At 56.4% G+C, this 14,790-nt stretch overlaps 1 protein-coding gene across 1 annotated transcript in view; it reads left to right on the top strand.

The window, feature by feature from the left end:
• c6 (complement component 6) overlaps positions 1–14,790 on the top strand; it is a 52,842-nt gene that overhangs the window by 3,238 nt on the left and 34,814 nt on the right. Inside the window, 4 exon segments of the mRNA XM_052020497.1 lie at positions 1,677–1,836; positions 9,763–9,907; positions 12,794–12,935; positions 13,751–13,889. Of these exon segments, the coding sequence (XP_051876457.1) occupies positions 1,677–1,836; positions 9,763–9,907; positions 12,794–12,935; positions 13,751–13,889 (586 nt within the window).

The raw sequence follows: 14,790 nt of genomic DNA, 5'->3' as shown, positions 1-14,790 counted from the left end.
GAGGCGAGGGGAGGAGGTGAGGGTAAGGGGATGGAGAGGATGGAGCTGAAGGAGGAGGCGAGGATGTAGGAGGGGTAGGTGAGGGGAGAAGGATGGAAGGATGAGGGGAGGGTGAGAAGGGGAGGTGAGGGGACGAGGTGAGGAGGGTGAGGAGGGGTGAGGGAGGTGAGGAGGGGAGGAGGAGAGGGAGGAGCTGAGGAAGGTGAGGGAGGAGGTGAGGAGGTGCGGAGGGTGAAGGAGAAGGTGAGTGTTGAGGTGAGGAGGTGCGGAGGGTGAGGGTTGAGGTGCGGAGGGTGCGGAGGGTGAGGGTTGAGGTGCGGGGGTGAGGAGGTGCGGAGGGTGCGGAGGGTGAGGGTTGAGGTGCGGAGGTGAGGAGGTGCGGAGGGTGAGGGTTGAGGTGCGGAGGGTGCGAAGGGTGAGGGTTGAGGTGCGGAGGTGAGGAGGTGCGGAGGGTGCGGAGGGTGAGGGTTGAGGTGCGGAGGGTGCGGAGGGTGAGGGTTGAGGTGCGGAGGTGAGGAGGTGCGGAGGGTGAGGGTTGAGGTGCGGAGGTGAGGAGGTGCGGAGGGTGAGGGCTGAGGTGCGGAGGTGAGGAGGTGCGGAGGGTGCGGAGGGTGAGGGTTGCGGTGCGGAGGTGAGGAGGTGCGGAGGGTGCGGAGGGTGAGGGTTGAGGTGCGGAGGGTGCGGAGGGTGAGGGTTGAGGTGCGGAGGTGAGGAGGTGCGGAGGGTGCGGAGGGTGAGGGTTTTGGTGCGGAGGTGAGGAGGTGTGGAGGGTGAGGGTTGAGGTGCGGAGGTGAGGAGGTGCGGAGGGTGCGGAGGGTGAGGGTTGAGGTGCGGAGGTGAGGAGGTGCGGAGGGTGCGGAGGGTGAGGGTTGAGGTGCGGAGGTGTGGAGGGTGCGGAGGGTGAGGGTTGAGGTGCGGAGGTGAGGAGGTGTGGAGGGTGCGGAGGGTGAGGGTTGAGGTGCGGAGGTGAGGAGGTGCGGAGGGTAAGGGTTGAGGTGCAGAGGGTGCGGAGGGTGAGGGTTGAGGTGCGGAGGTGAGGAGGTGCGGAGGGTGAGGGTTGAGGTGCAGAGGGTGCGGAGGGTGAGGGTTGAGGTGCGGAGGTGAGGAGGTGTGGGGGGTGCGGAGGGTGAGGGTTGAGGTGCGGAGGTGAGGAGGTGCGGAGGGTGCGGAGGGTGAGGGTTGAGGTGCGGAGGTGAGGAGGTGCGGAGGGTGCGGAGGGTGAGGGTTGAGGTGCGGAGGGTGCGGAGGGTGAGGGTTGAGGTGCGGAGGTGAGGAGGTGAGGAGGTGCGGAGGGTGAGGGTTGAGGTGCGGAGGGTGCGGAGGGTGAGGGTTGAGGTGCGGAGGTGAGGAGGTGCGGAGGGTGCGGAGGGTGAGGGTTGAGGTGCGGAGGTGAGGAGGTGCGGAGGGTGAGGGTTGAGGTGCGGAAGTGAGGAGGTGCGGAGGGTGAGGGTTGAGGTGCGGAGGTGAGGAGGTGCGGAGGGTGCGGAGGGTGCGGAGGGTGAGGGTTGAGGTGCGGAGGGTGTGGAGGGTGAGGAGGTGAGGAGGTGCGGAGGTGCGGAGGGTGAGGGTTGAGGTGCGGAGGTGAGGAGGTGTGGAGGGTGCGGAGGGTGAGGGTTGAGGTGCGGAGGTGAGGAGGTGCGGAGGGTGCTGCCGTCACTGCCCTGTCCCCACCCCAGGCTTTTCTCCCGGGACGAGTATTTCTACAAGTTCGACTGTGAGACCCTGTGCTCTCCCGGGGAGGAGAGCAGCGCCTGTAACCTGGCCGGCTGTAGTACCGCCTGTGCCATCGGAGACTGGTCCTCCTGGTCACCCTGTGACCCCTGCATCCGGAAACAGGTAAGCGCCCACCCCTCCTGACCTGCACCCCACCCCCTGCTCCCAATCTGAACCTGACCCCTAACCCCGACCCGACCCTGATCCCGTGTGTGCCGCCGGTCTAGGGGCCGGAGGAGGGTGGGGGGAGTGTGGGGGAGGGAGGGGAGGGAGTGTGGAGGGAGGGGAGGCTCCATCAGGGAAGGGGATGGAGGGGGAGGATGTGGAGGGGTTGGGTCGGATGGGGGGGTGTGTGCTGGGAGGGAAGGGGTGGGACATTGGGGAGGGGGAGGAGTGGGTGCAACCCAATTCTCAGTGACCGCAGCCGGCTCGGGGACTGCATCGACACACAGTCTGCCGGGGGAACTCAGCAGGTCGAGCAGCATCTGGTGGGGGGATCCATCGATGTTTCGGGTCGATAACCTGCATCAGGACGGAGAGTGGAGAGGGGAGGGGAGGGTGTGTAGAGGAGGGTAGAGCAGGGGAGAGTGTGTAGGGGAAGGGAGGGGAGGGGTGGGTGTGTAGGGGAGGGGAGTGGAGGTGGTGTAGGGGAGGGGAGGGTGTGTATTGGAGGGGAGGGGAGAGGAGGAGAGGGTGTGTAGGGGAGTGGAGGGGGTGTAGGGGAGGGGAGGGTGTGTATTGGAGGGGAGGGGAGGGTGTGTAGGGGAGTGGAGGGGGTGTGGGGAGGGGATGGGGTGTAGGGGAGGGGAGGTGAGGGGAGGGGAGGGTGTGTAGGGGCGGGAAGGGGAGGGAGGGGAGGGGAGGGTGTGTAGGGGAGGGAAGGGGAGGGAGGGGTGTGTAGGGGAGGGGAGGGTGTGTAGAGGAGGGTAGGGCAGGGGAGGGTATGTAGGGGAAGGGAGGGGAGGGGAGGGTGTGTAGGGGAGGGGAGGGGGTGTCGGGGAGGGGAGGGGAGGGTGTGTAGGGGAGGGGAGGGGAGTGTGTGTAGAGGAGGGTAGGGCAGGGGAGGGGGGTGTAGGGGAGGGAAGGGGAGGGTGTGTAGGGGAGGGGTGTGTAGGGGAGGGAAGGGGAGGGTGTGTAGGGGAGGGGGGTGTAGGGGAGGGAAGGGGAGGGGGGTGTAGGGGAGGGAAGGGGAGGGTGTGTAGGAGAGGGGAGGGTGTGTAGAGGAGGGGAGGGGGTGTCAGGGAGGGGAGGGTGTGTAGGGGAGGGGGGTGTAGGGGAGGGAAGGGGAGGGTGTGTAGGGGAGGGGGGTGTTGGGGAGGGGAGGGTGTGTAGGGGAGGGGAGGGGAGGGGATGGGAGGGGAGGGTGTGTAGGGGAGGGTGTGTAGGGGAGGGGGTGTCGGGGAGGGGAGGGGAGGGTGTGTAGGGGAGGGGGTGTCGGGGAGGGGAGGGGAGGGTGTGTAGGGGAGGGGGTGTCGGGGAGGGGAGGGGAGGGTGTGTACGGGAGGGGGTGTCGGGGAGGGGAGGGGAGGGTGTGTAGGGGAGGGGGTGTCGGGGAGGGGAGGGGAGGGTGTGTAGGGGAGGGGTGTCGGGGAGGGGAGGGGAGGGTGTGTAGGGGAGGGGGTGTCGGGGAGGGGAGGGGAGGGTGTGTAGGGGAGGGGGTGTCGGGGAGGGGAGGGGAGGGTGTGTAGGGGAGGGGGTGTCGGGGAGGGGAGGGGAGGGTGTGTAGGGGAGGGGGTGTCGGGGAGGGGAGGGTGTGTAGGGGAGGGGTGTCGGGGAGGGGAGGGGAGGGTGTGTAGGGGAGGGGGTGTCGGGGAGGGGAGGGGAGGGTGTGTAGGGGAGGGGTGTCGGGGAGGGGAGGGGAGGGTGTGTAGGGGAGGGGGTGTCGGGGAGGGGAGGGGAGGGGTGTGTAGGGGAGGGGGTGTCGGGGAGGGGAGGGTGTGTAGGGGAGGGGGTGTCGGGGAGGGGAGGGGAGGGTGTGTAGGGGAGGGGGTGTCGGGGAGGGGAGGGTGTGTAGGGGAGGGGGTGTCGGGGAGGGGAGGGGAGGGTGTGTAGGGGAGGGGGTGTCGGGGAGGGGAGGGGAGGGTGTGTAGGGGAGGGGGTGTCGGGGAGGGGAGGGGAGGGTGTGTAGGGGAGGTGGTGTCGGGGAGGGGAGGGGAGGGTGTGTAGGGGAGGGGGTGTCGGGGAGGGGAGGGTGTGTAGGGGAGGGGTGTCGGGGAGGGGAGGGGAGGGTGTGTAGGGGAGGGGGTGTCGGGGAGGGGAGGGGAGGGTGAACTCCCTTCAGCCTCTTGCTTCTGCTCCACCATTCAGTGAGGTCACAGCTGACCTTTCACCCCAGCCCCACCTTCCTGCACGGACCCTGGATCCCTCGATTCCCTCCGCATCCAACAACCTCCATCAGTGTGTCGAGGGGAATCAGTGACTGAGCTCCACAGCCCCTGCGGAGTGAATTCCAGGGCTCCACCACCCTCGGGCGAAAACATTTCTCCTCATCTCAATCCTGGCCGACCCCTGGTTCCAGACCCCCTAAACCGGGGAAACGTTCACTCCACATCGGCTCCGTCAGACCCTGGAAGAATTCTGTAAATGTCACTGAAGTCGGCTCTCTCCTTCCCCTGAGCTCAAGTCTGCTCAACCCCTCCTCACACAACAAACCCCCCACCCCAGGAATCGATCTGGTGACCCTTCGATGCACCCCCTCTGTCACCTGTGACTCCCTCTTCAGGCAGGGCCCTGTGTAATTGGAGCAAGACGTCCCCACTCTTGTACTTTAATCCTCTTCAGTTAAAGCCAACATATCATTTGCCTTAACAACAGTACAGCACAGGAACAGGCCCTTCGGCCCACTGTGTCTGTGCTGAACACGATGCCAAATTAGACTAAATCCCTTCTCCCTGATGATCCATATCCCTTGAGTCCCCACATATTCATGTATCTGTCTAAGAGCCTCTTAAACACCATGATAGTATCTGCCTTCACCCCCACCCTTGGAAGCACATTCCAGGCACCCACCACTCTCCGTGTAAAAAACTTGCCCCACACGTCTCCTTACAACTTTCCCCTCTCACCTTAAATGCATGTCCTCTAGTATTCAATATTACCCTGGGAGAAAGATACCAGCCTCTCATCATTTTATAAACTCCCCTCAGCCTCCGACGCTCCAGAGAAAACATCCCAAGTTTGTCCAACCTCTCTTTAAAGCTCATACCCTGTAATCCAGCCTTCTTAATGACTTGCTGTACCTGTCAACTTTCTGCGACTCCTGTATGAAGACACCCAGGGCCCGCTGAACACCAATCCCTCACTGGTTAGAACATCTCCACATTTCCAGTTTTCTATCAGACTGGAAGATCTCACATTTTCAACTTCCTTCTCCACCTGCCAAGTCCTCGATACTTCACCCATCTCCACACCATGAAACTTCCACAATCTCCAACAGTTTTGCCTCATCTGTTGATCAGAGATAGTGTCACGGCTGCAGAAAAGATGGATGCTGTGGAGGGATTGTCTACAGAGTCTCTGTGGGTGGAGGTTAGGAACAGGAAGGGGTCGATAACGGTGCTGGGTGTTTTTTACAGGCGGCCCAATAGTGACAGTGTTATTGAGGAGCAGATAGGGAAGCAGATCCTAGAAAGGTGTGAGAATAACAGAGTTGTGATGGGGGATTTTAATTTCCCAAACATCGATTGGCATCTCCAGATAGTGAGGGGTTTAGATGGAGTGGAGTTTGTTAGGTGTGTTCAGGAAGGGTTCTTGACACAGTATGTAGTTAGACCTACAAGAGGAGAGGCTGTGCATGATTTGATATTGGGAAATGAACCTGGTCAGGTGTCAGATCTCTCAGTGGGTGATCATAATTCTATCTCCCTTATGTTAACACTGGAGAGGGATAGGAACAGACAGGCTAGAAAGGTGTTTACTTGGAGTAAAGGGAATTATGAGGCTCTCAGGCAGGAAATTGGAAGATTAAATTGGGAACAGATGTTCTCTGGGAAAAGTACGGAAGATATGTGGCAAATATTCAGGGGATATTTGTGTGGAGCTCTGAACAGACATGTTCCGATAAGACAGGGGAGTCATGATAGGATACAGGAACCGTGGTGTACGAAGGCTATAATAAATCTAGTCAAAAGGAAAAGAAAAGCATACAAAAGGTACAGAGAGCTAGGTAATGTTAGAGATCTGGAGGAGTACAAGGCTAAAAGGAAGGAACTTAGGAAAGGGATTAGGAGAGCCAGAAGGGGACATGAGAAGGCCTTGGTGGGCAGGATTAAGGAAAACCCCAAGGCGTTCTACAAGTATGTGAAGAGTAAGAGGACGAAATGCAAAAGGGTAGGGCCTATCAAGTGCAGCAGTGGGAAAGTGTGTATGGATCCGGAAGAAATAGCAGAGGTACTTAATGAATACTTTACGTCAGTATTCACCACGGTAAAAGATCTAGGGGATTGTAGTGGGGACTTGCAGTGGCCTGAAAAGCTTGAGCATGTAGATATTAGAAAAGAGGTGGTGCTGAAACTTTTGGAAAGCATCAAGTTAGATAAGTCGCTGGGACCTGATGAGATGTACCCCAGGTTGCTGTGGGAGGCGAGGGAGGAGATTGCGGAGCCTCTGACGATGATCTTTGTGTCGTCCATGGAGACGGGAGAGGTTCCGGAAGATTGGAGGGTTGCGGATGTTGTTCCCTTATTCAAGAAGGGGAGTAGGGATATCCCAGGGAATTATAGACCGGTGAGTCTCACCTCAGTGGTTGGTAAGCTGATGGAGAAGATCCTGAGGGGCAGGATTTATGAACATTTGGAGAGGTATAATATGATTAGGAATAGTCAGCATGGCTTTGTTAAGGGCAGGTCCTGCCTTACAAGCCTGATTGAATTTTTTGAGGATGTGACTGAGCACATCGATGAAGGGAGGGCAGTAGATGTAGTGTATATGGATTTCAGCAAGGCGTTTGATAAGGTGCCCCATGCGAGGCTTATGGAGAAGGTGAGGAGACATGGGATCCAAGGGGACATTGCAGTGTGGATCCAGAACTGGCTGGCCCACAGAAGGCAAAGAGTGGTTGGTGAAGGGTCGTATTCCAAGTGGAGGTCGGTGACCAGTGGTATACCTCAGGGATCTGTACTGGGACCTTTACTATTTGTGATTTTTATAAATGACCTGGATGAGGAAGTGGAGGGGTGGGTTAGTAAGTTTGCGGATGACATGAAGGTTGGGGGTGTTATGGATAGTTTGGAGGGCTGTCAGAGGTTACAGAGGGACATAGATAGGATGCAGAGTTGGGCTGAGAAGTGGCAGATGCAGTTCAACCCAGATAAGTGTGAAGTGGTTCATTTTGGTAGGTCAAATATGTTGGCGGAATATAGTATTAATGGTAGGACTCTTGGCAGTGGAGGATCAAAGGGATCTTGGGGTCCGAGTCCATAGGACGCTCAAAGCAGCTGCACAGGTTGACTCTGTGGTTAAGAAGGCATATGGTGTATTGTCCTTCATCAATCGGGGAATTGAATTTAGGAGCCGTGAGGTATTGCTGCAGCTATATAGGTCCCTGGTCAGACCCCACTTGGAGTACTGTGCTCAGTTCTGGTCACCTCTCTACAGGAAAGATGTGGAAGCCATAGAGAGGGTGCAGAGGAGATTTACAAGGATGCTGCCTGGAATGCGGAGCATGCCTTATGAAAGCAGGTTGAGGGAACTCGGCCTTTTCTCCTTGGAGCGACGGAGGATGAGGGGGGACCTGATAGAGGTGTATAAGATGATGAGAGATAGTGATAGGGTAGATAGTCAGAGGCTTTTCCCCAGGGCTGAATTGGTGGCCACAAGAGGACATAGGTTTAAGGTGCTGGGGAATAGGTATAGGGGAGATGTCGGGGTAAGTTTTTTACTCAGAGAGTGGTGAGTGCATGGAATGGGCTGCTGGTAACGGTGGTGGAGGCGGATACGATAGGGTCTTTTAAGAGACTGTTAGATTGATATATGGAGCTGAGTAAAATGGAGGGCTATGGGTAAGCCTAGTAATTTCTAGGGTAGGGACATGTTCAGCACAGCTTTGTGGGCCGAAGGGCCTGAATTGTGCTGTAATTGTTCTATGTTCTATAAACTTGGATATATTACACTTAAATCTCTCAACAAATGATTGGCACAGATTGTGAACATCTGGGGCCTGAGCACAGATCTCTGCGGCACCCACTGGTCACACCCTCCCATCCCAAGCGTGACCCAGTTACTGCTGCTCCTGTTGTGCTTATTAACCAGTCCTCGCCAGTACGTTACATCCAAAAACTGTGTGCTCCAACCTTGTTTAATTCTAATGCATCTTTTCAAAGGCTTTCCAAATGTCAAAATACTCAACATCCACTGGTTCACTCTTATCCATTCTGTTTGTTACACAGAACACAGAACAGTACAGCGCAGGAACAGGCCCTTCGGCCCACCATGTCTGTGCCGAACACGATACTGAATTAAACTAATTCCCTTCTGCCTGCAGATGATCCATTCCCTGCATATTCATGTGTCAAACAGCCTCTGAACGCCACTACCATATCTGCCCTGGCAGCCTGTTCCGGGCACCCACCACTCTCTGTGTAAAAAATCTTACCCCACACATCTCCTTCGAAAACTCCCCCCTCTCACCTTAAATGCATGACAGAGGCATTTCGACCCTGGGAAAGTTCCTAATTTTAAAGTCTAATCTTCTATCAGGTCTCCCCTCAGCCTCCGCCGCTCCAGAGAAAACAACCCCAGTTTGTCCAACCTCTCCTTGTAGTTCATACCCTCTAATCCAGGCAGCATCCTGGCGAACCTCTTCTGCACCCTCTTCAAAGTCTCCACATCCTTCCTGTGATGGGACAACCAGAACTGCACACAGTGCTCCAGGTGTGACCTAACCAAAGTTTTACACAGCTGCAACGTGACTTCCTTACTCAGTGCCCCCGACCAGTGAAGGCTGCCATGCCGTACACCTTCTTTACCAACCTCAAAAAAAATTGCAACAGAATTTTGCAACCTGATTTCTCTTTCATAATTCCATACTAACTCTGCCCAGTTATTTTCCAGTGCCCTGTTCCCACTTCCTTCATAATCAATTCCAACATCTTACCTACTGCTGTTCATTGGTCAGTAGTTCCCCGGATTTTATTAACGATGGGGTTACATGAGTGACCTCCCCCAGTGTGTGGGACCTGTTCCAAATCCACCATCTCTGCAGCTACTTCCGTCAAAAGCCTAGTGTGATCATCATCAGCTCTCAGGGATTGATTTCTCCAATTCCAGTTGCCGGTTGACTATCAAAGACACAAGTCATCCACACAACAGCAGGCACGGTAGTGCAGCGGTTAGCATAACGCTATTACAGCACTAGTGACCTGGGTTCAATTCCGGCCGCTGTCTGTAAGGAGTTTGTATGTTCTCGCCGTGTCTGCATGGGTTTCCTCCGGATACTCCGGTTTCCTCCCACATTCCAAAGACGTACGGGTTGCTATGTTGATGCTGGAAGAGAGGCGACACTTGCGGGCTTCCCCCAGAACACTACGCAAAAGATGCTTTTCACTGTGGTCAACGTACATGTGACTAATAAAGAAATCTTATATAAAAACCCTTGATCCTGCTCTGCCACTGACCACTACAACAGATCTGTTCCTCACACCCTTGCCTCCCTGTCTGGGTGTATCCATGGAGTCCATCTCCTGGCTGTCTTTTTCCAAATGTCAAAACACTCAACATCAACTGGTTCACTCTTATCCATTCTGTTTGTTACACAGAACACAGAACAGTACAGCACAGGAACAGGCCCTTCGGCCCACCGTGTCTGTGCCGAACATGATACCGACTTCAACTAATTCCCCTCTGCCTGCACATGATCCTTTCCCACGTTCATGTGTCTAATGGCCTCTGAGCGCCACTATCGTACCCACTTCCGTACTACCCCTGAATGCCAAAGGATCTGTGTTTCCGGGGAGCATCCCGCTATGTAACCCCCCACTGCCACCCCGCAGTGCCTGAGCCCTGGTGTTTCTGGGCCCTGCCCGCAGTCACCCACTCACCCGGCCCCTCCAGTTTCGTTACAGGAAGCTGGTGACGCCCGCCCAGTTCGGAGGTCGGTGTGAAGACTCGGCGATGACCGATGACCGGGTCTGTTTGCCCACCTCCTTCTGCAACATCCAACAGACAGACTGCGTCAACAAGTTCCGCTGCCAGAACGGTGAGTCACCCTCCCTCCGCAGTGACCCCTCCGGGGGGTCTCCTAATGCATATGCTCCTGGGCTCAGCCAAGGTGGCCATCTGCAGGTCCAGGAGGCGGGTAGTCGCGGGCTCTGGCCGAGACGACTGCCTGCCCCTCTCCCCGGTTTACATTTGTGCCCTTGTGTCCCGGGAGAAGGAGCAGGCAGTGTCCACAGGTACGATGGGGGATTTCCGGGACCGGTGGGCGCCACAGGGGCTCGAGTGTGTGCTGGATAGTGATGACTGTGTTATAATTTGAAGCTGTAAACAGTGTGAATCGTAGAGCACCGAATATTGTCCTAACATGGTGCTGTCATCACTGAAAAAACCTCCTTTGGAAAAGGAAAACAAAGTGACCCTCCTGGTGCTGGTGACCAATCGGCCCATTGCCCCTGTGCCTGCATTGGAGAGAGCTTTGCAATGAAGCCCTCGCCCCTGCTCTAGCCACACAGCCATACCCAATCCCAGTCCCGTTTCGGACTTCCCTTGGAACTCTGTCTCCAGTGGACTCCAGACTGATGTGCTTCAGTGCAAGATGTTCCCCAATCTTGCTCCAAACTCAGTTCGACATTGCAGCTGTCTTTAGTGCCGTAGTCAGAGAGTGGTACAGCATAGAAACAGGCCCTTCAGCCCACTGCGTCTGGTCTAACCATCACACCTATTGCACAGGCCTTTCCAGGTTACCATCATGGACACCACTACATACCAGTGAGCTCCCACAATATAAATTCAAAAGTCCAAATTATGTACGTACATTTGTTCCCACAAACAGCAGAACTAGTTTCCTCTCTCTCTCCACTTTCAGTAATTGTTCTTTATGCTCTATGTGCTGTTGATGCTATTCATTGCAGTACTGTGCAGATGTGGTTAACAAATCAGGTGATTTTTGTGTAGTTTCCAAATGGACAAAATCAACTGACAGACGTCTGTGAAAACAAAACCATTCTTTACCCAAAGACTGCTGCACTAACCCCACCTCCTGCACGAACCCCACGTCCTGCACTAACCCCACCTCCTGCACGAACCCCACGTCCTGCACTAACCCCACGTCCTGCACGAACCCCACCTCCTGCACTAACCCCACGTCCTGCACGAACCCCACCTCCTGCACGAACCCCACCTCCTGCACTAACCCCACGTCCTGCACGAACCCCACGTCCTGCACGAACCCCACCTCCTGCACTAACCCCACGTCCTGCACTAACCCCACGTCCTGCACGAACCCCACGTCCTGCATGAACCCCACCTCCTGCACTAACCCCACATCCTGCACTAACCCCACGTCCTGCACGAACCCCACATCCTGCACGAACCCCACATCCTGCACTAACCCCACGTCCTACACGAACCCCACGTCCTGCACGAACCCCACCTCCTGCACTAACCCCACGTCCTGCACGAACCCCACGTCCTGCACTAACCCCACGTCCTGCACTAACCCCACGTCCTGCACGAACCCCACGTCCTGCACGAACCCCACCTCCTGCACGAACCCCACCTCCTGCATGAACCCCACCTCCTGCACTAACCCCACCTCCTGCACTAACCCCACCTTCCTCTGTGCCCAGCTCACTCAACTACCTGTCCAGGTGTTGTTACTGTTCCCGCTTCCACCTCCTCTGGCAGCTCATTCCAGACACCATACGCCCTGTGTGTGAGTCGGCTAACCAAACTCATGGAGTGAGCCAATGTTTCTGGGTCACTCTGCATCAAGCAGGATCAGGTGCTTCCCACTGCCTCAGGATCCTGCCGGGATCACCATCACCGGGGTGGGCGTCCTACACCAATCCTCTCGGACCGTCGGGAGGACCTCGGAGTCCAGTGTCCTGGGGGCACCTGTTGTGGGGGATTCTCTAGGTGCAGGTGGCCTCCACAGAGCCCACTGACCACACATCCCACTGACCACACAGCTCACTGCCTTGACCTAACACTCCCATCCTGTCCACATCCCTTGTCCCAGAACCTGCTCCACTGCAAACCCTGACCCCCAACCACAGCCCATTCGTAGCACCCCAGACAAACCGCCCATCCCACAGGGGCTGGTTATTGCTGAAGGACCCTTCCCGGTGAGAGATGACAAGCCCACCTACTGATTGACAGCTGTATAAGCCCCACCCACTGATTGACAGCTGGATAAGGTCCATCCACTGATTGACAGCTGGATGTCCCACCCACTGTGATGGACAGCCAGCAGTCAGCTGCTCTAGTTGCCCTGTCCTGAGGAGGTCCGTGATGGAGGGGTGGGTGTGTGAGGGGGCAGTAGCCGTGGAAGTGGCCCTGCAGCACACGGCACTGTTGGTGTAACCGGTCTCATCGTTCGGTGCTCTCGGGTTTCCGTGCCAACCTTCTCCTCTCACACTCCACCCCCCCATCTCTCCTCCTGACCCCTCACTGCTCCACTCCCTCCCCTTCGCCCTCCCCTTATCCCTTCCTCCTCCCTCTCCCTGCCTCCTCCACCTCCCTCCTACTCCCCCATTTCCACCTCTTCGTCTCCTCCCCATTCCCTCCTACCGTCCTCCCTGATCCTTCCCTCTCCCCTCTGCTCCCCACACCATCCCCTCCACCTCCCTGACCTCCTCCCCTAACCTCCCCATCCCCTCCCTCCTCCTCCGCCTTCCACAACGCTCCCCTCCTTCCTCCCTCCCTCCACTCCTCCTTTCCTTCTTACTCCGTTGCACACATCCCTCCTGTCCTCCCCTCCCTCCACCGTCCTCCCCTTCCCCTCCCTTCCTCCCGCTCCCTCTCCCTCCTCCCCCTCCCCTCCCGCACCCCCTCCCCACCCTATCCCTCCTCCCGGCCCGCTCACAACCCTCCCCTCTCGCCCCCCTCCTCCTCCCCCGCTTCCCCGAACCCCGTTCTGTTCCAGGACGCTGTATTGCCCGTTCCCTGGAGTGCAACGGGGAACACGACTGCGGAGATGGCTCGGATGAGGAAGGCTGCCCGAAGAAGGAGCCACCATGTCCACGGGAAGTGGAGCCGATCCCAGGAGCCCAGCTCATTGGCAGCGGGTAGGATTGAGTCTGGAATTGGGGTTCAGAGGTCAGGGTTTGGAGGTCGGAGTTTGGGGCTGGAGGTGGGTGGACCTGATCGGGGGTCAGGGTAGGAGTTTGCCTGAGCTCAGGGTTCAGCTGGATTGGTTGGGTTGGGTGCATGGTGGGTGTTGGGGAGGGGAGGGAGTACCAGGTACCAGCACACTGGGCCCCCACGAGGGGCAGGGTTGGAGGTGGGTGTGGGGGCTGTTCCCTGAGGCGGCATCAGCACATCAACAGATGGGAGAATCCTGAACCCAGTTGGCAGTGGGAACAACAGTAACCACTGGAGTATCTGTCTCTCCAGCTATAACTATAGCTATAACTACCACTTCGACTGTAACTATTGGTATAATTACCACTCCGACTGTAACTATTGGTATAACTACCACTCCGATTGTAACTATGACTCTGACTGTAACTATTTCTATAACTACCACTCCGACTGTAACTATTGGTATAACTACCACTCCGATTGTAACTATGACTCTGACTGTAACTATTTCTATAACTACCACTCCGACTGTAACTATCGCTCCAACTGAAACCAATACAGTAACTATCACTCTGACTGTAACTACTGACATAGCTACCACTCCGACTGTAACTCTTTTGCCATAACGGATACTCCGACTGTAACTACACCTGTAGCCATGCCGACTGTAAGACCCAGCTGAGCCGCGGTGGGGGGACAGTCAGTGCGGATGTGGTTCTGACCGCTCCCCTCTCAGGCCACTCTGACAGGTGGCCCGGTGTGAACCTGTGTCCATCCTCACCGCCCATGTTCCCTGCAGGTACAACGCGCTGGCTGGGGAACTGGCAGGTGAAGTCCTCAACAACACCTACTTCGGTGGGGTCTGCAAGACGATATCAAGAGACATCATCGGCAAGCAGTACCGAGTGTCCAGCAATCTGCATAACATCACCCTGGAGGTACCGTCAGCCGGCATCAGGCTCTCCACCTTGTCCTTTGCCCAGGAGATTCCCCCTCCCTCCTCTTTACTCTGCCACAACTGGTCTATTATTGTCACATGTACCGAGATACAGTGAAAACTTTTGTTTGCACGCCATCAGTACAGATTATTCCATACATGAGTACATCAAGGTCATACAAAAGGAAAACAGAATAAAGTGTTACAGCTACAGAGAGAGTGCAGTGCAGGCAGACAATAAGGTGCAAGGGCCACAATGAGGTAGATTGTGAGATCAAGAGTTCGTCTTTATTGTACAAGAGGTCTGTTCAGGAATCTGATAACAGCGGGGTAGAAGCTGTCCTTGAGCCTGGCAGTACATGCAGTCAAGCTTTTGTATCTTCTGCCTGATGGAAGGGGGCAGAAGAGAGAATGTCCGGGGTGGGAGGGGTCCTTCATTATGTCGGCTGCTTTCCCGAGGCAGCGGGAAGTGTAGACGGAGTCCGCGGAGGTGAGGCTGATGGACTGGGCTGCGATCTTATCTTAGCCTCAGTTCCTCTCCACTTTCCCAGCTGTTCCCTATAGCCCACATAGATGAAAAATCCATCCCCACCTTGAGTATATTCAACAACCCTGTCTCCACAATTCCCTCAGGTAGATGATTCCACAGATACTTGGAGAGAAAGTTCCCCCTCATCTCTGTCTGAAATGGGCAAGATCCCTTATTGTGAGACTATGTCCCCCCGCCCCCCCCCAGTTCTAGATTCCCCCAGCAGAAGAAACATCCCTCAGCACTTACCTGTCAGCGCCCTGCAGAATCTTGTATGTTTTAGTAAACTCACCCCTCATTCCCTAAACTCCAGTGAATACAGCCTCAACCCACTCAACCTCTATTCACATGTCAACCGGGTACCCACCACTCT

The sequence above is a fragment of the Pristis pectinata genome, chromosome 7, assembly GCF_009764475.1.
Source record: "Pristis pectinata isolate sPriPec2 chromosome 7, sPriPec2.1.pri, whole genome shotgun sequence".
NCBI classification, from domain to species: domain Eukaryota; kingdom Metazoa; phylum Chordata; class Chondrichthyes; order Rhinopristiformes; family Pristidae; genus Pristis; species Pristis pectinata.
The sequence above is the reverse complement of the archived record's forward strand: the minus strand, read 5'-3'. Positions and strand labels throughout refer to the sequence as shown.